Source organism: Pagrus major, chromosome 12 (genome assembly GCF_040436345.1).
Source record: "Pagrus major chromosome 12, Pma_NU_1.0".
NCBI classification, from domain to species: domain Eukaryota; kingdom Metazoa; phylum Chordata; class Actinopteri; order Spariformes; family Sparidae; genus Pagrus; species Pagrus major.
Genome location: NC_133226.1, coordinates 27,613,239 through 27,639,401, shown reverse-complemented (window position 1 = coordinate 27,639,401; position 26,163 = coordinate 27,613,239). Strand labels below are relative to the sequence as shown.

The 26,163-nt window shown below is 43.9% G+C and overlaps 1 protein-coding gene across 1 annotated transcript; it reads right to left on the bottom strand.

The window, feature by feature from the left end:
* Positions 1–340: 340 nt before the first annotated feature.
* Positions 341–25,885, bottom strand: jmy (junction mediating and regulatory protein, p53 cofactor). The gene is made up of 10 exons (XM_073478102.1): positions 24,754–25,885; positions 18,312–18,485; positions 8,754–8,904; positions 7,600–7,769; positions 6,989–7,154; positions 5,687–5,877; positions 5,508–5,594; positions 5,280–5,372; positions 4,091–4,622; positions 341–3,562 (listed from the first exon to the last, which is right to left on the bottom strand). Exons 1-10 carry the CDS (start codon positions 25,549–25,551, stop codon positions 3,252–3,254), a joined length of 2,673 nt encoding a protein of 890 aa, XP_073334203.1. The 5' UTR covers positions 25,552–25,885; the 3' UTR covers positions 341–3,251.
* Positions 25,886–26,163: the final 278 nt, after the last annotated feature.

Genomic DNA, 26,163 nt, shown 5'->3' with positions numbered 1-26,163 from the left:
AACAGTCGTGTGTGTTACCAACAAATCCTTCCCTCTGAAACACGTTCAGGTACATCCGACTGTTGGTAGCAGAAAATGGAAGTAATCAAGTAAAGTACCTCAAAATTCTACTTAAAAAAAACAATACTTGAGTAAATGTACTCAGTTACATTCCATCACTGGTATTCGCTCAATAAACTTCGATCTTCATGAATGAATAACGGCGAACCAGCCGCTCAGAGGAAGAGGATCAGCATCCTGTCACCGTGGACACTGCGAGTGTTAGTGAGCAGCAGTTAGCGGTTACGCTGCCCCCTACAGTTCTGGAGCAGGAGGGACACAAACGTTCAGAGACAACGAGTTGGTGCTTCATTTTATTTTGAAAGGAAAGGAAATATATAACTGGGATATAGAAAGCAGAGAGGAAAGAAAACAACAACAAAAAATGAAAAACATTATAAAGTCGATTTACATTTGTATGCTTGAAAAATCATTTCAAATATGAAGTTTTAAATAAATACTTCAATACATTTAGGCATGCGGATATATTTTTCATGATTTACATTTCATTACAGTATAATTCATAAAATGACTTTTCGTCTTTGTTATTATTGCACTTACGTTGTGATGGGTTCGTCCTCAAACCACTCACATGCATAAGGTCATGAAGGTTAAAGGTCAAACTTCAGGCGGGAGAAGAAACGACACGTTGAACGTAAACGTAGAAAATAATAAAAACGGACAAACGATAAAGATCGTGAAGGAGTTCTGTGACTGTCGACACGGTTTGGACCTGAACGGACCTGCTGCACATTATTCCCTCTGATTTTCTGTCATCAGTTTAGTTTTGTTTTTTAGATCCTTATTAAGTTATTTATGTCTTTATCACGAGATAACAAATGTTGTCCTGAGAAAATCTTTGTTAGAGATCTTCAAATAAACTTTATCACAAGATAACAAAGACAACATTGTCTCGATCTCCCAAAAACAAACCGTATGTCACGAGATGACAAATGTTCTCCTCAAGATCTCCAGATAATTCACTTCATTTTCACAAAATACCTTTTTTTTTTTTTCAGAGATAAGATCATTTTTTAGATCTCCAGACAACAAACTTTATGTCATTATCACGAGATAACAAAGATTTTACTGAGAAAATGAGACTTTTTTTCTCGATCTCCAGAAAACAAAGTCATTATCATGAAATTACAAATGTTTTTCAGAGTTAATGAGAATTTTCTCTTGTTTATCTGACGTTGCTTCTCAAAATGCAACAGTTCCTGCAGTGATTTAGGTCGGACTTGGCTTCTGTGTCTCGTTATCTCAGGAAAACATTTGTTATTTTGTGGCAACGACATAAACAACCTGTGAAAACGGAGGAAAAGGTGTTTGAAACGTGGCTGTTCAGGGCTCCGTGGCCGTGATGTCGTTCAGTGATTTGAACACTCAGTAACTGTGTTTGTCTGAACGGCAGCTGAAACTCAACGTGTTTCAGGAAGAGTTCGAGTCGGACGAGAAGATTAACGCCACTCTTCATCAATCTCATCGAACCCCGACCAGAAGGAAAAAAACATGTCGAACTGTTCCTTTAAATTCAGCCATCAGTGCACGACTTGTTGACTTCAGCTTTTCAGTTTAAGGTTTGACAGTTAACACACAATAAAAATAAAAAAAATCACACACGCACACACAACAAACAACAACAGTAAATAAAGCTGGAAACTAATCTGTGGGGACGATGAAGGCCGTGAAGAAGAAGAGGTTCAGGTTGATGAACCAACATGTAGTCGGGTCTGTGACCAGCAGAGGGCGCCGACGCCTCAGACGTCAACCTGCTGCATGAAGCAGCTTCTGCATCAGTCTGATGATCACGTGTGTTTACAGCGTTTCGTATTCGTGGATCATCTCAAACATTTCCTCAGTTTTTCTTTGGAATGTAACAACTTGAAACTGACGATGTTTATTATCGATTCATCTGCAGATTATTGATTAATCCTTCAGTGAAAATCAGTTTCTGAACTCAGTTTATAGAGAAAAGCAGAAACTTGTCACAACCAGAGAATCATTTGACTTTTTGCTTTAAGAGAAACTAATAAAATAAATAATTGATTATTGAAATAGTTGCAGGTTCATATTCTGCTAAATTGTTTCAGCTTTAATAATATTTTAATCATCTGAAACAGTTTTTATTTAGTTCATGTTGAGTTTGAATGAAGAGTGTTTGACGATGCAGAGAAGATAATTTTTTCAATCTTCAGATGTTTGTCATCACGTCAACAACATCTTGATCTCCAGATGATGAACTTTTTTATGGCTTCATCTCAAAACAATATTTTTCCAAGATAACAAGAATTTAGAAGATAACGAAAAGTGTTTGTCATCACGAGAAAACAAATGTTATCCGTCGATAACGTCATAATGTGATGATGTTTTCTAGTCAAAAAGATAATTACCACCAGATCTTTTAATGTCGTTACGATTTTCCAGAGGCAACAATATCATTATCTTTGAGATCTTCAAATAAGTGTCTGACGATGAGTTAACGAGGTGATGAAGCTCGTCTGAGTTCAGTCACAGACAGAAACTTCAGACGGTGGATTTTTCTGTTTAGAAGGAAAATAGGTGTCAAAATATTTCCTTTCTTCACATTTAGTGAGTTTATGTTGTTGACTTATTAGACTCAGTATCACCTCTGAGCTAAGAGTGATGTCAGGAGCTATCTGGTTAGCATGCTAACTTCAGTAGACGTCTCTGCAACACAGAACAGACGTCATGTTGTTTCTTCACTCTGTATCGTATGAGTTTCTCCTTTAAGGATGTGGGAACTGATCCTGTTGACATGTTTATCTTTGTGTACTAAAGTTTACAGTACAGACGTTTGTCACACGTGAATGTAAAAAGCGTACAGCGAGACGAGAGTGACGAGAGTCTGAACGCTAAAAAAACAAAGTGAAAACTAAACACTCACTTCCTGAAACAAACCCATCACAGCGAGCTACAGTACGACTCTGACGTAACGAGAGGTTAGAGGTTGTATCCTCGTCAGCAACACCAACATAAAAAAGATTAGTGGTCCATCTTTACAAACGACACACAGAAGTAAAAAAAAAAGAAAACGCACTTCTGAGCAGTTTTCTGATGGTAAAAAAGGAATCAAGGGTCTTTGTTCAAATTGCACCGAGGTGTCTCCAGGTGATTCAACCCCGCTTTGTCCTCGTGAGCCTTCGCTTCGGCTCCATAAACGTTTAAAAAACATCCTCCGATGAGCCGAACTAGTTTTCCCAGTCAGTGCACGGGAGGCCTTCGTCCTCGGACTCCGACTCGGGCGAGGCCTCTTTGATTCTCCTCAGAGCCTCGTGGATGCTGCGGGTCAGGGCGTCGGCGGAGTGGGGGAAGGTCTTGGCGTGACGCTGCTGCTCCGGCCGGGTCCGTACCTTCTTCAGCCTGACGCCCTGCCGGATCTGAGCCAGGATGTTGTCGCTGTCGTCGTCCGGGTCGGGCGCCAGGACTCGCAGCTCGGCCTTCCTCAGGTGGAAACTGCCCCGTTTGAGAGAGGCCAGGACCTCGTCCATCGGGGAGCTCGCTGGAGACACAACGACACGAAGGTCAGTTCACACAAGTTCAACTCTTATCATGTAGGATTCAGTTTAAAGGAGCAGTCTGCAGCTCTGCTGAAGCAATGTTAATGATCCTCACTGACTAACAATCAAACTCTCTTTGTTTTCATGACAACACAATTTATACTGTTTTACTTTGTTAGTGAAACGGAGACGGAGCCCCGAGAGGGAGAAGAAGGGAGGCGAAGCGATGAAGATACCTGGATCTTCTGCCCATAGAGCATGAACACTAGAGACTTCCCCCGACTGAGCCAGCTAACTTCCAGTTTAGCACCTGGCTAACTTGAATGGAGATAAAATAATGTAATAGTGCAGTTCTGAGTCATTTCTCTGAGGTTGTGAACTCAAAAACGTTTATCCAACGTTTCACAGACGCTTCTTTCACAATGTTAGTTTATGGGAAAAGGTGAAAACCTGAAGGCCCCGTGAGGATTATTACTTTACGCAGAGACTTTTCATTTGTTATGACAGATGTAGAGATGTTTCCTCCTCACCTCTCCTCCACTGCGACGAGTCCAGCGAGGCCGTCTTCCTCAGCTTCTTCCTCGCCGTCAGCAGCTGGCTGCTGTCGAAGAATCGAGGGGAAAATGGAGCCAAAGGCAGAGAAGTGGACTCAGACTCGCAGGTGAGATGTCGCACCGGGCTGCCGCTCTCCCTGCCCTCATCCTGCTGCTCCTCTGAGGGAGGAGGTGGAGGTGGTGGAGGAGGAGGAGGTGGTGGTGGAGGAGGAGGAGGAGGAGGGGGAGGAGGAGCGAGTGAGAGAATAGACGGGGAGGCTGAGAGGGGAGGCAGGGAGAGGAAGGGAGACGGAGCGTCGAGAGTTTGGAGCTGGACTGAAGGTAGAGACACGCTGTCGCAGGCCCAGGCGTCGGCCGGAGGAGGAGCAGAGAGTTCTGGGAGATCTGAGATGCAGTCGGTCTGGACGCCGGCCGCCTGAGTGCTCGGCTGCTGGACGCCTCTCCTCCGGCTGTGAGGCTGAGACAGACGCAGCCGGCTGGACTTCAGAGTCACCTGACCGGGATAACGCTGCGAGGAGAGTCAGACACAAACCATCAGTCAGAGGCAACGACATCACCTGTTTGGCTTTACAGCCGTCGCCATCTTGGTTTTCTGGAGCCAGAAGTGACCATATTTGGATGAGAGGGAGGAGCCAGGATGTCTACAGTTACCTGACACTTTTAAGACATTTTTAAGATGCTTTTTAACCAAATGTAATACTTTTACAAGTATAAAGAGCAAAGAGACAGGTTCAGGTTCAGGAGAAGGTTTAACATCAGAAATGTTGACGCAGAAGAGCTCGACACATTTTCAGACAAAAAATTAAAAGACAGAAATGAAATAAAATAAAATGTTGTTGCAATTAAGACCTCACAAATTTCAATTTAAGACCATTTAATGACTTTTAAGGCCTAATATGTCCAGTGTAACACTGAATTTAAGACTATTTAAGACTTCTTGAGGACCTGCAGACATCCTGGGTGGAGTTAGGGAGGCTTTTCCTGCTTTATCGTCTATTTTACTCCAAACAGAATAAAATGAACATCACGCTGTGATGAAGAAGACTTGAAACTAACCATTGAGACCATAAACTCATCAGGAAACTGTCCACTGATGTATAAATCAAGAGAGAAGTCAGACACAATCACTTCAAGGTCAAACCTGAGGTAACAGTTTGTGTCTCACCTGTTTGAGGCTGCGGAGTCGGTCCAGAGTCCTCGTCCTCTCCTGACTCATGCTGGAAGTTCTCTTCGCTTCGTCCTCCTCAGCTTCTCCTCCCTTCACAGGAGACAAAGTAGATCTGATGAGGTGGCGAGCTGAGACGTGGACTCCACCCACAATTACATTGAATTTATCTTTTGTCAGAAGATCAACAGACTGTTGGTTTTAGTCAGAAGTCTGAATCAGTCTCACCTGTAGCAGCATCGGCAGGGAGCTGCTGTCACCATGGTTACCTTGTTGCTGTTGTATCTTCTGGTTGTGATTGACGATACAGATTTCCTGTTGGAGACAGAAATCAGGTGAATGACGCGCCGACCCGACCTGTGCAGCTCTGATAAAACGCTCTCCGGCCTCGTCCAATCAGTGCTCACCTTCTTGTTCTTGAGGTAGACTTTCTTGGCGGTGATGCGGCCGCGGCGAGCCTCCAGCTGCCGCGTCCTCTGCTGCAGGACGCTCAGTTCTTCATCTCTGAGCGGGGACGGCGGCGTCGCGGGGTCTTCTTCACCCTTCATGGCGTCGGGGCTCTCAAAGGCATCGTAGTACACCACCTCGTCCTGACGCTCTGAGACGACATCATAGAAATAAAGTTTGAAAAACAATCATTTACCTTTTAATGACGAACCTGAAGGTCCAGAGACTGCAGGTGGAAATTAGCTTGTAGCTAAATGTGCTACAATACATCTCTGCTTTTTGTACATGATCAAACATTTTAATAAAATACATAAACGGTCTGTTTATAATATTAATGCAGCAGATCTTTACAAGGATTTCAGAACAACTTCTCAGAGGTCTTATTCCTTTAATTTACAGTTTTCTCAAGTTTAACCACGTCTGGATGAAGCCGATAAAAAAACACTTTTTTTTTTTTCAAACATTTTTGATCAAAATCCCTTAAATTTGTCATTTTAACCGTTTGATGTTTGAATGTTTTACATACGTACATTAAACAGTTTCAGCGTTACAGCCCACAGACACATGGAGGACTGAAGCTGCTCACAGCAAAAATAAATTAATGAATTAACTAATAGCTGAATAAATAAATGAATATGCCTTCAAATGCACCAAAAACGGAATTAAAAATCAATGTAGGTATGAACTCATTTAAAAAATGTGATACAAATTGATATTTCTGTTTTAATTATCTCCACCAACGAGGTTTTGTTACACAGTTTGATTTGTTTGTTTGTTTGTTTGTTTGTTTGTCAGCAGGATTTCACAGAAACTACTGAACGGATTTCCATTAAACTTGAAAAGCTTCGTCCAGTAGTTCAATCGAGACACAACCACAGAGCGAGAGGAAGAAGATTCAAGATGGCGGAAGTTTTTGAGCAGAGGTTATAGGAGTTGGTGAGAAGTTTTAAACATCTGTACGATGTTACTACTACAGAACAGCTGGGAGGAGACTAGATGGTGGCGAAGGAAAAGTGGAGGTCCGTGTCAAACGCCCGGGAAGAGCGGCTGGCTTTGAGGACAGTTTTTTGGGCCACACAACACGTAAGATCCGGGTGATTTTATACCCGGGACGTCGAGCTTTTTTGGCTTAAAACACCACTGTCCAGGTTCTCATTAAATGTCCGTGCCAGACCGATCTGACTCTGAGCGGCGCCCTCTAGTGGTTGCATTGTTTAAAACATCCAGTCTGTCACATTAAGCTACAAACAGACGACGCTCACCTGTCATCTGCCTCCGTAGACTCTGCAGCTGAGCGGTGAGCAGCAGCTCTTCACAGCGCAGCACCTCCGCCTTAATATCATACAGCTGCAGCTGGAGCTCATAGTACAGCGCCTCCAGCTGGTCCAGGCGCAGCATGGCATCCTCGCCACCTTTCAGACTCTGCATCTGGAAGCACAGAAACACAACATCAGTCTTCAGCCCTCACGCAAGTGGAGCAAGTGGAAACTGAAGCAGAGGCAGTGTTCCTGTTCGCTCTGAAGATTGACTCATGTAAAAGCAGCGTTTGACCCCAGCAGTCGTTCCCAGTGACTCATTTCCACTGTCGTTCACCAGGATGTTATTCAGTCCATTACAGGATGCCGGAGCCATGAGGTCACAGCTCAGCCACGGCCGTCATCTATCTGCCTTTCTCTTGTTTGTGTCTCTCGCTTGTGACTGCCGACAAACTCACTGAGGGCTTTTTTAAGAACACACTCCTCAGATCAGTGTGTGTGCTGCTGGTGATATGTTGTGGTTTCTTTCTTGTGACAAATGTACTTATTGTAAGTCGCTTTGGACAAAAGCGTCTGCTAAATGCCCTAAATGTAAATGTAAATGTAATGTAGTTTACCTCCTCCTTCAGGCCGTGCTTCTTCTGTTCCAGGCAGATTTCTTTGGCCCTCATCAGCTGCAGAGTTTCTTTGGAGACGGCGTACTGCAGCCGCTCCATTCGCTCCACGGCTGCCGTCCACGCCGACTTTCCAAACTTCCTCTGGTCGGCGCGCATCCGCTCGTACAAAGCTGCAACAAAAATCGATGTCAGAAATGGAACGATTAGTCGATGAACGATACGTTGACGGGCAGAAATGAAAAGGCAACCCTTTGATTGATAATCGATGGATCTGTAACTTCTTTGAAATCACTTCCTAAAACACATTTTACAGATTTATGTTAAGTCGTCTCTATTAAATTCTTCGTATGTGACGTCGCCTTTTTATTTGTTTTATTACACTTATTTATATTTATTCATGTTGACGTTTTGTGTTTTTTTTGCCTTCTTGTTTGAGCTTTTATTTTGATAAGTTGTCTTCCTGCTTTTGCTCGTCAGTCAAAGCACTTTTAAAGATGCAATTATTGTAATTATTATTTTTAGGAATAACTTTAACTGAATATCAGCTGCAACTAATAATAATTCAATCACATGAGTAGTTTACTGTCACTGAGGAGGAAAGAAACCAGAAAATATTCACATTTAATGAGCCGACATCGGAGAATATTCAGTGTTTTCTTTCAAAGATTACTCAGATTGATCAACTGATGATCAAAATAGTTGGCGATTAATGTAATAAATGCCAACTAACTGACTAATCATCGCAGCTCAACTGAACATCTTTGTGTTTTGGACAGTAAGTCAGAGGAAAAACGAAACATTTAAGAGATCTTCAAAGGAAATTCTTGCACCAGAGAACGCTCAAAATTATAGTATCATAAGAATAAATTACAAAAACACAAAAGACACAAAAAAATGTAAAAAGAGTAAATGCTGACATCAGTGACGAACAGAATAACAAGTGAAATGAAATAAGATAAATGTCGGAAGAATAAGTGAACTACAGCCTGAAGATTTTCAGGATTAAAATACTATAAAAGTTAAAGGGACTTTGGTATGTGAGAGGCTGGAATGAGGCTCTGAGACGGGGACTGCACTTTGTTATGGAGTAAACATGCAACACAAAGGTTCAAAGGTCAAAGACAAAGCTGAGAGGAAACGTCTCGTGTGTTTACCTTTCTGTGCTCGAGTCGTGGTCTCAAAGAACTTGACGGTCAGGTCCTGAATGGAGAGGACGGCGGCGTGAGCCTTCCTCTGCCACTCCTCATCCTCCTTCCTCAGGCTGTCCACGCGACGAGGACCCAGACGCTCCGTCTCCAAGGAGATCTGACGGGGTCGAACATACAGTGTTTACATCAGCAGTGATAAACAGGCCTTTTCAGAGGCGGTGCAAAAAGACAAAAGCTAACACTAATACTTTCAGTCATTACTGTTCTTACTCGATTAGTTGTTTTATTTGTGTGTGTATTGTCTAAATTCACCTCAGAGTCAGAGAGTTAGCTGTTAGCACTGTGCTTTACCCTATGTTTGTTAACATTATAGCTAAATATGCCAAATTAACCATCAGCAGTTCCTGTTTGCAGCGTACCCATGGATGTACAGACACAAACCACTGGATTACTTTGATGCTGAAAAACATTTAAAAACACCAAGATTCTTAACCAAGTTCTGCAGTGATGAGAGCATCTTTTTGCTCTGGCTTCTGAGCAGATTTATGGATGTTTATTCGCAACGGACATCAAAATTAATTCTGCGGAAAGTCACACTAGACTTAAAAATATCACCTCTGACTGAGTTATGACTCCGCGTATCTATCATGACGCAAATTGCAGTAATCTGGGGGCGGCGAGGGTTTTAAAGTAATTGCCTGCAGGAGCTGTGAGCGGGCCACACGACAATAACTAGCTTCCTGTTGTTTGTACAGCATCGGCATCCACCTGTCGCTTTCACCTCGTGCTAACATCCGTCCTCAGTGATCCGATCACAGGTGGACAGCTTGAAGTTCAGGTGTGACGGCACCCAAGACGCACTGAGGACGCATCTGAGATCAGAGGAGGAGGCTGTCCACTAGTAACCACAATATCACCAGACTCCCTTAACAATTCACCTGATTTTAAGAGTTGTTTCATGAGGAGAAACTTGTCTCTGACAGACTCTGAATCATTGTCTCCTTCTTGTAAATTCAGCATTAAATGAAAACAGTAAGTTGTGTGTTTCCTTGTAAAAAGTGTCAGTTTGTGGCAGCATGGCTGCACCAGCCTGTCTGCTTCTGTGTCTAAAGTGCTAAAGTCTGTTTGAACACACTGTTTACACTGATTTCACCATTTACACTCAATTTATGAAAGAAGAAACATTTTATTGACGCTAAACATGTCACATTTTACAGACACACTGAACAGTAACCAATATAGGCTACTTCCCCAGACTCCCTTTAAAAAGTCTCTCAGTTTAGTGAGTTGTTGAGTTGGAGAAACTTTATAAACGTTGTGAAACGCTGTCTGACTAATTCTTCATTATTTCAGCCTTCTTGTAAATTCGGCAGATGTTCTACATTAATTTTTCTTTCTTGGTGTAAAAAACATTGTTTGTTCTGGTGATGTACGTGCTCACAGAGATCTGATCAGAAGTGCCTCGTCGTTTGAAAACGCCTGTTTGCTCACTGCAGCACTCTGTAATACCAGCGAGTCACAGCAGGTGGTGGTAACAGTGAGCAGCGACCACAGGCATGTCTGTGCACGTTTGTGTTTAGAGTGACACTAACCCAGTGTCCTACTGAGCTGCTGGAACAAAACATAAAACAAAGCTCTGATAACAAAACAGGGCTGATCTGAATGCAGGTTTGAATGGGAGTTCATGTTCTGTAGCACATCATCACACGTGGACCAGAGCGGAGCAGCTCGTGTCGGGCCATGTGAAAAAGAGTGAGAAACGGGGAAAGAGGCAGTGCCACGTGGAGTCCAGTCCCCCCCCCACCCTCCAAGTAAAGACCACATGGAACAAAATGTACACAGACAGACAGAGTACCTCCCTGTGAGCGCCTCGTGCACGTTCACTATTAATATCTCGATGTAAAACAGATGTGTGGAGGTGCTCAAAATAAACAAGACCACGGTTATCACCAGCAAACCTCAGAAGGCCTGGATTTATGTCAGCCAGCATACTCAGTGCTGTGTGTGTGTGTGTGTGTGTGTGTGTGTCTGCACGTGAGGCAAGAGAACAGGGAGTGGTTTTGGGGTGAAGCCGGGAGCGAGTGGGGGAGGAGAGATTACGTCAGAGAGGAAAAAGTCTGACAGAAAAGAAAATAAAATCACTTCAGGAATGAGAGAAGTCGAAACGAGAGAGAAAAAAATGAACTCGTCACTTTCGGCCCTGAAGCAGCTGAACCTGATTCATCTGCAGGCCGGAGCAGAGTCCAACCTTCAACACCAACAGAGCCACAAACGACAGAGAAACCTGCCCGGAGCGGCTCAGTCGGACCTGGTGACATGGCACACTGTCCGTGACTTTTAACAGCTCCCGGTGTTTCACCTCTTTGTGTTGTTGTTGTTGTCAAACTGAAGTCGAGCGTCTCTGCAACAAGTTGGCCCTCGATTCTGTTCGACTGCTTTTATGCAAAGCAGGTTTTTATGAAGGCCAAATTTTACTCTGCGCAGCAAAAGTTACGTGATGGATTTGAAACCTTGGTTTATCCTCAGCAGCCTCATGAGGCACGACTTCACCAGGGGAGCTTTTTATCCGCTGCATTAAATATCATGTTCTGGTCCTCCAGCCATAAAACATTAGCCTTCTTCATGAAGACCGGGTGACCACAACATGGTACTTTATTAAGCTGACATCGCTAGTACACGTTGAAAAGACGTCTTAAAAACTTTCATGTGTGTGTGATTACACTGTAAACTCATCGTGGCCCGCTGCTCCCTCCCTCTGCTGTTTTCCAGCAGACTAACACAAACTAACATCTGGCTGGTGTCTTCAATGTAAGTGTGAACACTCTGGACTCCCTCCCGGGTCAACTGACGTGAGGAAGTCACGGGTATTTAATCGTCTCCACTCGGATCAGCTTTAATGTGAACACAACGGCCGGGTGAACACGCTAACGTTCACCACTCTTCAGGCACGATGCTGTTACGTGTGTTGAACTTAAGACCGTTGGCTTCTTAATATCTTTCCCTCCGTCAGGTCCGTTCAGTCGGCGCTGAGTTTGAAAGAGCGACTGAAGTTAAAGATATTTTTTAAAAATTACCACTGAAACTGAGCATGTGCAGCTCTCTACAGAGATGAGAAAAGAAGGGAGATGTCTCACTCCTTAGCAACTTCTGTTATCAGCTCCGGAAAGAATGATGCATCTCATCACTGACTTGTTAAAACAAGTTTAACGTCTTCTTGATTTATTCTGATGTAATTGTCAAGATCTGCTGTGCAAAAGGGTTTAACATCAACCTGTGACGCTGAATTAATTCATCTCTACTCCCACAGGTCACGTCTACAAACCTTTATGTTGATTCACATCACACTTCTTTCATATTTAAGGGTCTGGTAACCTGAGATCCTGATGCTTTGTTCAGGTCCGGATGTCTTTCAGGCCTGTGTAGTATCAGCTCCTAACATGTTTTTTTTACTCTTCTGCTTGTGTACGACTAACAGCAGGCAGGAAGCAGCGGGGGAGCGATGTGGCTGTTCACACCTCTGCTCAACAGCTGCTGGTGACAAAACACAGATGTGTCAGACTCACTGGAAATAGAAGTGACGCCAGTTTCTCGTGGTAAAGTGCTGCGATTACAGCGAGGATACCGTCATGGTGGTCCTTATCTCATTTGGTTAAAATAGCAAGTCTTTACCAGGATGGATTTAACACTTGCAGAGCTACTCATTTAAAGCTTTATTTTTCCTTTTGCTGTGAATAAATACAACGAAAAGTCCAAAACCAGCAGTGATTATAAACAAGTATACTGTATCTTGTTCCTCTGTGCCACAGAGCTAGAAACACATCAATGAGCCACACAGTTAGTCGATTCTTCGTTCGAGAAACAAACAAAACTGTCAATAAAAAGCCTCGTCTCACAGTGTTAAAGACATTTACAAAATATTCCTGGATCCATCCCTTTATCAGGATGGTTGATGGGGTCCATTCTGGGCTGAGACCCATCGTCCATACAAGTTTGGTGGAAATCTGTTCAGTAGTTTTTGTGTAATTCTGCTGACAAACCAACAAACGAACAAACTGACCTTAAAGGGCAACACAACTTCATCCTGTTTTACTTTGTTTATATGTGGCGGACCCTGCCACCTTTCTAGCTTCAAACAGTGTTCTGGGACCGCTGAGAACATCTTGTTTATTCACTGATGGAAAAAAGTTTGTATTATCACCTCATTAATATTGTAAATATTTAAATTCTGCTACAAAACTACATAGTGCCCCTTTAAAGGTCAGAGGTAGAGAATGTTAGCACGCTAACCTGAGCCTTTAAAAGTCCTGCGACAAATAATGAAAATAATCTTTAGTTTGATCGCTGTCACATAAAACAGTACCTGGAGAAAACCCATGCAAACACGGGAGAACATGCAAACTCCTGCTCCAGCCAGGACTCGAACCCAGGACCTTCCTACTGTGGGGCAACTTTGCCAACTGAACTACGGTGAATATTCATCTGAGCCTTTCTGTGACTCAACTGTAGTTTCACTGAATGAAAGAGCAGATGGAGCACTGAGTGAATGAATGAACGAATTAATGAATGAACAACAAAGGGTGTCAGGTATTTTGGTGAATGGTGCGGCGTCGGTGTCCTGTTGCCTGGAGGGTCAGAGGGCAGCCATGAATTAAAAATGTGGTGTGTGAGCTCCACTTACGGTTTCACATCGACTGCTTTATCACACGGCAACCGTTGTCTTGGAAAGAAAAGTGAGAAATCCTCAAATTCAAGAGGCTTTAACACAGGTTTTAAATGTTTTGCCTCAAAAATGACTGAAACGACGAGTCGAAATAGACGCCGACTGATTGTCTTTTGTTCGACTAATCGATTGATGGAAGAATCGCTGCGATGGGACGATGAAAGATTTTGTCGCAGATCAGAATTCAGTTAAGTTGATCGAGGTGAATTTTCAGTATCCGAACGTAAATCGAGATAATCGTGAATATCCTCTCGAGAATGTAAAAATCTGTCTAATTCGCTGACGAACGATCTTTTAGGGGTTTACATCGTTTTACTTCGGATGAAGAAAACCTCAAGAAAACAAAATGTACGGTTGAAGTGAATCCAGTATGTTTTAGAGTAATTTTATTGTTTTAAGTTTTCAGAATATTTTGATGATCATCGTGAATCACAATTATGTTGGACAAGATCATCGTGATATGAAATGTTCATATCGCTCACTGCCTCAGAGGAATAACTTTGGATTTTGAAATAATGAAGCAATTTGACGATGTCGCCTTGCTTTTAGATGCTGCTGGACGTTTTATAAACTAAAACTAACCATCAGTTATAGCTCCCGTTCACTGTGTAGCGTCTGAATAGAACAACCTTGAAATGTCACAGCTGAAAACACCAATCATCTCGATGTTTTCCTCTACAACACTCCTTCGACTGTCTGACACTTCATTAGTCAGTCTTTCACCTTGAAGCGCTGCGATGGCTTCACAACAACCTCACGTGTCGTCTGCTGACACTCACAGATGAGCTCAGGATCGTCTGTGATTCTCGCAGGCAGCTGATACTCGGCTGCTCCGGTCGTTTCCAGCTCGCCTTGGCGTCATTAAAGTCGGATGCAAACTGTATGTAAATTAGCGTCCTGTGTTCTGATTCCTGACTCGCTCTCCCCGCCTTTCTTCTTCTCCATGATACCCTGACTCATCAGTTTGGGAGAAACCAACCGCCTCTGCCAGCATCAAGAATTCATTTGCATGCAGCTTTGTTTTCAGCCGTTGGATCGCCCTGAGGGCAGCAGGTGGTGGAGCTGCAAACTGGAACACAGAGCTCAGATTCTCAGGAAAGAAGCAGGGTGGTTCAAGGGTCACACACCTGAAGGTAAACGTGACTCGAGCCGCTCAAACATCTTCTCTGAAAACTACACGTCAAGTACGTCAGGGGGACATTTCAACATTATGCCACACGTTCACATTAAAGACACGATTAAACATTGAACAAGCTGTTTCCAGCTATTTACTGATGTAATTCCACAGTTTGACTCATAATATTTACAGATATGAGTGGAAGCAGCAGGACGGGCCAAACTCCAAACACGACAGGATACAGGAAACCACGATTCCCAGAATGCAGCTCAAAACTATCTTTCATTAGATCCTCTGCTTTCAAACTCCACACCTCCAGTTTGTTACGGAGATTTCCTGTTTTCGTTTATACTTTTCTAATACTTCTTTTTCTACATTATCAGAAATTGAGTCTGATAATGTTGTCGTCTGATCAGAGTCAACTGATTCTGCAATTATTTAGATTTTCTATTAAAGCGAAATTTCAAATCATGAATTCACTATTTTTGGCTTTTGGACAGTCAGTCACATTTTACACACTACAGTAGATAAGATGATTGATTTATTGATAAAATAATCATTTTTCATAAGTTCAAGAAGTTTCATAAATCCGAAAACATAATGCCTCCGACCGCGGCCGTCGCTGGTGCAGAAGAATAAAACAACATAAAATGTGTCCATACAGCTCGACCGGTGTCTCCGAAAGCCTCGAGATCCCAAAATGATTTGAAACGACGTTATTTACATCCTGTTTTAAGATGAAAACTTCACTGTAGCTGCTAAGCTAAACGCGTTAGCATGTCAAAGGTAATAACATCTTTTCAAATCAATTTGGGATCTCAGGGTTTAAGAAGCCATTTTATTTTTTATGTTTTCTTGGTTGTTTTTCTGTTTTAAATCATCTCCAGCTGCTTCAGGTGTTCAGCAGAATGCTGCAACTCTGTTTTACTGTGAAGCTCCAGAAATGTTTTGTGGACTACGAGACTTCACCTGACTTTACATCAGGTCACCCCATGAAAACATCTGTAATCTGTGTCCCTCTGTCCTCCTTCAGGTAAACTGGTCACAAAAATATCGTTTTATTCTTGAAAAGACTGACTCATTTCCTAAAACACCTTTCCTGTCAGGAGGAGGAGATGGTGGTGGCGAGAAGGCTGCAAAGCCAGAGACAGAGACCGGATATCTTTGATGAGACGTCGGGCAATTTTCCAAAAGAACCAGGTACTTCAGGTACTCCAAACCCTAACCAAGTGTTTTTTTGTGCCTAAACCTAACCAGACTGGAGCAGCAAGAGCAGCTGTGTGAGACGGTGTTTCAACATCTGTAAGCAAAGTTGTTTTTTTTACAAATGTCACTGAAACAGGCGGAAACAGTACATTTGTTATGGGCTATTTTCAGCAGTGGATTAATCCACATTTGGTGCTCTAGTGAGTATTTGTGGCAGCAGGACGGTGTGTGTGAGATTAAGTGAAATTAAACTACAGTGTGTGTTCATGGTGATGACAGTGTGGCTCATTGGTGTGTTTTTAGTGGAGCTCTACGACACAGAGGAGGACGAGACTATCTCCACCTGTTCACTGATGGTTTCTGATGAGGTTTGTTCACAATAACAAAAAATCAGACGGATCCTTTAAGAAAAAGTGCTGCTGTCAAGTTTCTTAATTTAGATCAGCAGCCGCCCTGTAACCAGAATACCATCATAATGAACAGTCATAAACACACCCACACAGTCACTTGTGTTGGCTGGTGGCACGATGCTGGATGAGCATGCTGTGAGAGGAATGTAGTTCAGACGAGGGAAAAGTACTCACAACAACACAACCGCGGGGGAATGACTGAGAGTCTGCGAGAAGACAGATACAGAGACAGCACGTGTCCAGATAAACAGCCTCATCAGCACTGTGTGATATCAAAGCTCAACAGTCCAGTTACGCTGCAGTCAAACAGATCCATACCTCATGTTTATGAGTATCTTCATGTATCCTGTTGTTATCGCTCACTTTACTCTTTAACTGTAGCTAGCTGCCATTAGCTAATGAGCTCAGTTAGCCATGGAGCTAGGTGGCCTTGTTAGCTGACTGGAGTCTGCCCGCAACGCAACGTCAGATCACAGGGGCGTCACTACGGTCAACAAGGCTCAGCAGCCTCCCAGTGAAGACGTCTGGACCGCAGACCGGGACTGAACTCAGCCTCTGAGAGAGATGCAGGTCAGTGTGAAGACAGAGGACACAGTACAGAGGCGATTTACAGCGGCTCTGACCAGGACTATGACTCCGGGGACGAGAAGACACGGCAGGAGAGGACAGAGAGAGAGAGTCGGACATCATCAGCGTGTAGAGCTGGAATATTTTCACATGTTACTGTGAACTGAGGATTTATTTGGACCGAACCAGAGGTGACTGTGGAGACAAACCAACACTGTTCTGGTGACTGTGGTTCAGTTTGTGTCCAGTTTGAATGAAGTGTGTTTGACGATGAGTTAACGAGGCGATGAAGCTCGTCTCAGTTCAGTCAGAGAGAGAGTAACTTGAGTTCAGACGGTGGACGGATGTATTTTTGTTTAGAAGGAAAATAGGTGTCAAAATATTTCCTTTCTTAACGTTTAGTGAGTTTATTTTGTTGACTGAACTGGCTGCTTTTACATCTCCAGCTGAAACTGAGACTACGGGGCTATCAGCATGCTCACTTCAGTAGCAACCTCTGCAACACTACACAGACGTCTTTGACTGATTTTTTTAAATATTCTTTTTCACATTTTGTTGATAATTTTAGTGACTTTTTCTTACATTTTTACATATTGTACCTTTAATGTTTTAAACTAAAATTCTAGCCATTTCTTACACATCATACCTTTTTTTAAACAGCTGTTTGCTGGATGCATGGCGATGAGGTAATGTATCTATTTGTAGTTATGTAGAATAAATTACTGTAATTTGACGATGGTGAGACAAAGTAAACATTGAGAATAACTATCTTTGCTTGTGTAGGTCATGAAGAGGCATCAGTATGAAACTGGGACAGTTTGATAACCAGTTTAAATGTTTAAATATATGTAACCTTCTTCCTGCTGCGCTGCTGAACAAGTGTAGCAGTCGTGTGAAGAGCTGTGACCTATTGGCCCCTCGAGGCATGTGTTAAGACTGAACGCAGCTCTGTGAAGACAGTAGGGATAAGTCTGCGGATTTACGTCCCTTTTCAAGCCTCTAATGAAGAAAAACAACAAAGAGTGAGCGGAGAGCGAGTGTGGAAAACAGAGGAGTGTGCTGAAGCTGCAGAATTACTGAGTGGTTTAGTGGCTGCTGTAATAATACTTATGCTGGTTGTTAAGCCGCTCTGGGCCGAGAAAAAAAGCCTCTCTGGCTGATCCTCTGCCCTCCACAGACCCCAGATGCAAAGCTACAGGGTAGCACCGGCCGGCTACTACACCATCAGCATCATCACATGTAGCCTCAGCAGCTAATGCTAATGTCATTACAGTGGGCTTAGGAGCTCAGTTGAGGACATTAACGTGCAGCGGTTCAGGACTCGTTTCCCAGCACCAGCCTCGGCTTTTAACACAGCCAGACCACAGAAATAGCACTTCAACTGGTGGATGAGACGCTAACAGGGAGGCAGTCGAACACAAGTCAGAGTGTGCTCCAGGACACACCACGCCGGATACAGTGAGCTCTAAACCTACTTAAATCAAGCCCTAAAACAGATGGTATTTGTATCTGTGTGTGTCAGTGTGTGTGTCAGTGTGTATTACCTTAATCTGCTGTCTGCGCAGCATCGCCAGTTCCCTCATGTCCCTGAAAGGCTGAAGCAGGTAGTGGTAGAGCTGAGTCGTCGCCTCCAGCAGCCCTCCGTACGCCTCGTCCTCCTCGGGGTACACCTGCAGCAGCTCCACCATGCTGTCCATGGCTTTGTGTCTGTCCAACACCTGGGACAGAAACGTGGAGAGAAAACATGAAGCTGGAAAACTTGTGGAGCGAGAGATCTGCAAGGTTTAGAGACGAGGCTGACAATTAGATTTGTAATCAATGATCATCAGTATCAGAAAAAGTAGACCAGTCAGAAAATGTAATGCAACTTTTAAAACCAGGAAACGACAACACTTGGGTCATACAACGACATAACAATACTCAAATTCTAACAACATACTGTCTCACTTTCTGCCCCGTCTATAACTCATCCTTCATACTAGCCATCGTGTCTTCTGGCCTGGTTGTTTGGTGTTTTTTAACGGAGCAGCTGGAGAATCGCTGTTGTTCCTTCATCACATCTGAATTTCAGCCTGTTTGTGATTACTGGGCCAAAGATACAAAAAAAGACTGCCTGGTTGAAAACACACAGATGTAGGCCATGGATCTGTCAATCATTGACCAGAGACTTGCAGTTTTTCTCCTCTGTGGCCTGAAGTTCAACAGAATTAGACTAACAGCTCACCTACAGTCAGCCTGACATGCTGTCAGCTGATCCTTCACATTAACCACCACAAAGCCATTAAACTTTATTTAATAAATAAAGTTTAATGGCTTTGTGGTTGTTAATGAGTGATAATAATGTAAGGAGTGTGAAAACTGATCAAACATTGACTAGAGCTGAAACTCTGAGGGATGGATGAAGTTAGTCCTGTAATACTAGAAGGCACTCAGTAGAGCGCATACCTCCGCCGAGCTCAACAGTCCCCTTAATTCAATCAAGACTAATCCAATATCAAATGAAATATATTTAGATCCGCCAGATTGGGATGTGTATTTGGATCTGCATCAAACTGTTCTCAGTCATACACCTAAATATGAGTTCTTTCATCAAGATCTATCCTTTGTTCCCTGAGAACAAACAACCAACTAACAACCTGACAAACCAACCAACCAACCAACAACCTGACAAACCAACCAACCAACCAACAACCTGACAAACCAACTAACAACCTGACAAACCAACCAACCAACCAACCAACCAACAACCTGACAAACCAACCAACCAACCAACCAACAACCTGACAAACCAACTAACAACCTGACAAACCAACCAACCAACTAACAACCTGACAAACCAACCAACCAACTAACCAAAGAAACCAACAAACCAACCAGCAAATCTATCAACCAACCAACAACCTGACAAACCAACCAACCAACTAACAACCTGACAAACCAACCAACCAACCAACCAACAACCTGACAAACCAACCAACCAACTAACCAAAGAAACCAACAAACCAACCAGCAAATCAATCAACCAACCAACAACCTGACAAACCAACCAACCAACTAACAACCTGACAAACCAACCAACACACCAACCAACAACCTAACAAACTAACCAAAGAAACCAACAAATCATCGTGTGTGAGTGTGTGTGGGTTTGATCCTGAGTCGGCAGTAAACACAGTGTTTTTTACAGAGTGAGTCACAGATGATAGAGATTAATGAACTTCTCAGACTTCCTGCTTTGAGATGTTTTCTCTTTGGCGTGCTGCTTTGTTTGTGTTTGTCACAGCGAGCGTGCACGTTAGCCACCGACCACGCTGCTTTACTTTACTTCAGCTGTTTACATTACACAATTCACATTGGAGTATACGGGGAGTTTTTTTTATCTTGTATTACCACCTAACACATATTTATATGCAACATAAATACTGAGTATGGAAGACATCGAACTGGTTGTCTCTCATCTTTGAGCTGAAGGCCGTTTTAATTATACAACACCAACTAATCACAAATAATCACAGAACAGAGCTATTTGTCGGAGAGAACTGGCTTTCAGTTTTTAGACTCATTTTGAATTTTACCTAAATATCCCTGGGTTCATTCAGAGAGCTGTTAAACAGAGCGTCTGCTCAGATCACAGTCGAGGCGTGTTCCTCCTGTTGAAAGGCAAAAAGTCCTCCAGCAAGACGGAGCGCCGACAAACTGGAAGAGTTAGTCGTGATGACAGGGCTGCGGCGGCTCGTGTCACTCTGAACATCCTGTAATTATGTACTCATGGCACATCGGAGTGCTCTCTGCAGACTGAAGGCTAAATTTAGCATATGAACATTTTTTTAGATGACATCTCTTAACAAAGAGGGAAAAGTCATTTTGCATCACTATTTTTCTTATGTTCAGTTTGTGTTTGGAAACACAGAGCAACGTTGGTGATTTATCAACAATAAAAATGTTAAATATTTCAGTTTAAGATCAGCTATCAGCCACATTTGCTGCTTTTAACTGAGCGACATACTGATAGAGAGTTACGTTAACAACACAAGTAAACACAAAGAGGTTTAAACAGACGATTCACACTGTACGTCTCTGTCTCTATGTGCAGGACAGCTCAACACGGCTCAGCTAAATTGGTCTCCAGGAACATCTCCACAGCCTTCAATAACTAAATTAATTTTATTTATTACAGTTTGCCTGGCGAAAAAAATAATTTTGAAGACATAATTTTGTAAAATAAAAACTAAAACAAAAAGACAAAGTAAAGTAAAAACTAGAGCTGCAACTTTATGGATTAACCTGCTGGTTATTTTTGTCAATTAATTGATAATCATTCAGTCGGAGTCGGAAACTCCGTCATCATGTTCTTAAAGCCCAAAGCAACTGCAGATTGATCAACAAAACAATAAGTCAACTAATAGCTTGGGATCTTATTAGAGCTGCAACTATTAATTGATTTGTTGCCAACCATTAAATTAATCGCCAGCTGTTCTGATAATTAATTCAGTGACTTGAGTCAGCTACATTTTCTGACCGAACAATCAATCGATTAATCAAGAAAACGATCGACAGATTGTTTGTTGCAGCCGTAGATCTTCAGGTAACCCTGCTGTAAATACAGCTACAGCAGGATGTTGCATTTTAAACAGCTGTGGCAGTAAATGTCTAATTACTTGGTCCCAGTTAAAGCAGCACCTGAACACTGGTGCTGTGCCTCTCTCGCGCCCAGCCAGCCGTCGGCTCAGGCGGCCCGGGGGTTTTCCTGGCGAGCAGCGGCCGCAGGGGGGCAGGGAGTCGCTGTACGGTTGGCCAGTGGTTACCACGGAGACACAGACCCAAGGTAAACAGTGGGCGCAGTGTTCGAGCTGAATCGTTCAGTGTCTGCCCGAGTCCCCGACGTGGAGGAGCAGCCTGGAGTTCATATAAGAGTCTCCATTCATATCTATAGCTCCTCGCAGAGAGAGGAGCACTTTATCCAGCACGCTGCACGGAGACTGGGTGGTGGTACATTTCAATATCATCTGAGGCCGGAGTGAAGCTGACGTGTCGTACAGTATGAATTGTATTTGTGTGTACAATAGCTGTTTTGATAGTGTTCATGTCAGGAAACAATGAGCGGTCTGTGGAGGGCAGGACATATGGTATGAATCAGCAACAGTCGGGGCCAATTTATTCTCATTGTTCTGAACTCAAACGATATATTTTACAGCATCGTTCCCGACCACACACCAGCGCTCACTTTCTCACACTCTTTACTCTCTTTTATAGATTACACTTGGATTGTTTTCCTGCAGCTTTGAAAGAGCTTTTGTTTTAAGACTCATAAGTATGAATTAAGACTCTCCACACAATAAAATCCAGTTGTTGTTCTTTGGATTTAGCAAAGCGAGCAGGACATCCTCTGTCTGTTAAAATACGCTGTCTTGTTGCACACCTGGCAATATTTTCTGATATGGCTGCATTAAAAAAAGCAAAACAATCATAGTGACATTATTATTATTATGACTCCTCTGAATAATCATTAACACTAGGGACAGACTGATTATCAGCCTGGCAGATTATCGGCCAAAATTGCTTTAAAAGCTGCTATATGTAAGAACTGGGTTTGCCCCCTGCAGTCACCACCGCTGCAGCCAAAGCAGACTACCGTCATTAAACGAATGGGAAGATTTAAGCTTCTAAAACAGATCTCAGGGCTTCTGGAGACTTGGATTACGTTGGACGAGCTGTATGGAGCCATTGATGTTTGTTTTTTTGGTGGTTTTTGGATTACAAATCTTCCCCTGATTTAGCTACGACCACGAGATCTGTTATCGAGTTAGTTGTGACGCTCTTCAGCGTGGATGTTGCGTCTGAGCTTTATAACCCCGGATGGAATAATTGTTTTATGTCACAGATAAAATAAATTCACTCGTTCAGGCTTCCTCAGATGTTTTTCTTTGTCTTACATGAGAGTGAACTTTGCACTGTAGGTCAAACGAGACATGTGAAGGATTTCACCTGCAGCTGTGAGAAATGATCAAAACGAAGTGTTGTCTGAGCGATATTCTGTGTCATCTTAATAAAACCAGCCGGTTACCATCTCCCTCAGAGGAGTAAGTGAGACATTATGTCATTAAATGATTTCTCCCTGGTTGGGCCGAGCTCTCACCAGCTGTTTGTGCTTCACGTGTCAATCAGTGACACAAAAACAAGGAGGAGGCCTCTGCCTCGGGCTCAAACATCCCCGTCATGATTTCATTCAGACTCCACAGCAGTATCTGCTGGGCTCTCCTGTCTACTCTCTGTGGTACTTGGACATTTCTTATTGACATGAATGAAAATATAACGTAGCTTGTGGAGCTAAATGCACGTCTTCACTGTCTGGAGAATGGATAAAGAACAAAAAGTCTAATTTCTCTGATGTCAGCTTGTTAAATGTGAATGTCTTCTGGTTTCTTTCCTCCTCTGTGACAGTAAACTGAATATCTTTGGGTTGTGGACAAAACAAGATATTTGTTGACGTCATTTTAGGCTTTGGGGAAACATTTAACGGCATTTTTACCATTTTCTGACATTTTATAGACCAAACAACTAATTGATTAATCAGGAAAATAATCAACTATGACAATAATTGTTAGTTGCAGCCTTAATATTAAAGTAATTGCGAAGAAAAATGTTCTCATGAGTTGTAAATCACATGAATGTCTGTGTGACTCCCCGTCCACTACCCTTCAATTACAGTTCACACATGGAGTTAGCTTTAGGCTACACACTGATCCCCATTTATTTAGCCTGTATTTGTTTACATTTTGGTGAATCAGCTCCATTAAACGTATGCCGAATAGGCCGTTAGCACTTCCTGTTTGCAGTGTACTCAAGGATGTACAGACAGATATCACTGGGTCACTTTCATACCGACGAAAACTTAAAAACATGAAGATTCTCAAGCAAGTTCTGCAGCAACAAGGAGCGTCTGTTTTCTATGATTAACAGTTTGTCTAGATTTGAGTAAATTTAAAACGTGAATGTTTTCTGGTTTCTGTCCTCCTCTATCACAGTAAACTGAATATATTTGGGTTGTGGATAAAACAAGACGTCATCTTTTCTAACATCTTTTAGACCAAACTCATCAGAAAAACTTAAAAACATGCAGATTCTCAAGCAAGTTCTGCAGCAGTAAGGAGCGTCTGTTTTCTATGAATTTCCTCCTCTGTGACATGAAACTGAAAACATTTGGGTTGTGGATAAAACGAGACATTTGATGATGTCACCTCGATCAACACTTCTCACCATTTTCTAACATTTTAACGACCGATCGAGAAAATAATCGACTGATTAATCCGGAGTGAAATAACCCTTCCTGGCAGCCAGAGTTTGTCAGCTGTCTGGACCAGCACTGAAACCATCTCAACAGCTGTGGTGACACACCATCTCTTCCCCCTGTAGCTCCACCTCTGATTGTTCTGCTGTGTTTCTGTGTGACTGCCTCCAGCCGCCCTCAGTGTGATGTCTGGCCAGGCCGGATCATGTTACAGGCCTGAGAACGTGCAGCAACAGATGGCAGATCACAGGGGGGACAAAGGAAGAGGAGGAGAGAGAGCAGCAGACCATGAGGCACAATTATGCTGTGAGAGCTGCATGATCTCTGCAGCCCGAGGTTGTCCCGCAGCCCTTTCCTGTAATAACCCTTCACAAACACACAACACTCACACAGCACGCGTGTTAAAGGAGCATGATGTCGTTTTGGGGGAAGACATGTTACTTTTTGCTTCACTGACTGATTTATTTTATGCCTAAACAAACTGATCTTAAAAAGGACAACACAACATACTGTTTTGTTTATATGTGGCGGACCCTGCCACCTCTCTAGCTTCAAACGCTGGGACCTTCTTTTCCTCTGAGAACAGCTCGTTTATTCACTTATATGTCTGAGTTTGTTATTGTTCCCTCACTGATGTTATAACGTGTAACTACACAACCAAACACCCCTCAGACTCCATAAAAGCAGAGAGAAGTCACCTCCTGCATGCGCCTCTTGGACCGGTCCAGCGCGTCCTCGTAGCCCTTCTGCCGCAGCTCGCTCAGGCTCTCGTAGTACTCCTCCTCCGCGTCGTCCTCCTCGGAGAAAAGCACCTGTGAGAGGATCTTCCAGCCGCAGGTGTCCAGGGCGTGACCCAGGTACACCTGCAGCTGGTAGCACAGGGCGTCCGTCTCCCGCTGAGACGCTCCCGAGGCGCCGAACAGCACCGTCCACACGCCGGACTGCTCCGCGGGCAGCGGCGGTAAACACGGCTCCAGGTCCGAGTTGACGGCGCACAGCTGGTAGTGGGCCGCCCGCAGGTCCTGGAAGGAGAACAGCCCGGCCCAGCTGAAGTCCTCGCGGCCGTTCCCCTCACTGTCCCCCGGGTCCGGATCGTCCGGAGACAGCGGGACATCCACCGGGTCCAGGATCTCGATGTCCAACACCTTCGGCGGTGTCACAACATCCCACGAACCCAAACACTCGGCTGTTTTCGAGACTTTTAAAGCCTTCGTGGAGCCTTTCGGGACCGAGTGCGGTCTGACTTTACCCGCCGTCACCGGACTTCTGGTGTGTTTTTCGGGGACAGGAAGCGCGGCGGCGTCCAGGTCCAGGTCCAGGTCCAGGACCGTGGACCGCCTCTGTACGGTTCTGTTGTGGCAGGTTATGGCGAACTTTCCCTCGATGTCGTTCCAGGCCACGATGAAGACGAATTTATGCTTCTCTTTCTCGTCGAAGACTTTGGGTCGGACGGAAACCCACCCGGACTCCAAGTTCTCCTCCATCGCGAATGACATGTCCTCCGGCCCGTGAACGCGACGGGCGGATTAGCGTTAGCACGAAAACAGCCTCTGCTGCGGAGCTAACGGCCGCCGCTAGCCGAGGGCAGCTAGCGCTGGACGGACGCTAGAATCGGGTCTGTGCGGGCGACGCGGAGACAAAGGCGGTCCGGCTTTGTTCGTGCGCAGCTGACGTCGTTTTCCGTCCACACGGTCCGGTTCGACGTCCGGACATGAAGAAGTTCAGGCGGTCGGACGCGCTCGGACACCGCGGCGTGAACACGGCGGCTTCCCTCGCGGGGCTTCGGTTGTCATGACACCTGTCCGTTAACGCTCGCGCTCCGTGCCGCTCACCGTGACGCTCTTTGTCCGCTCGCAGACAATGCGGACGGTCGCGCGGCTCGGCTCGGCTCGGCTCGCGGTGTCACGTGTGCGCTTCTGTTTACAAGCAGTGAAGGTGCGTGTTGTCAAATCCGGGGAGGGATTTAACTGCTGCACCACCCCCTCCGCGGTGCTGCGTTCACGGTCTGTGGTGAGAGTGGGAACGACGAGCGTTCTGCGATTCAATGCAGTGTCAGAGTCATGCAAGTTATTTATAAAGGTGAAGCTAAGTCTTGTTCTCCAGATGTT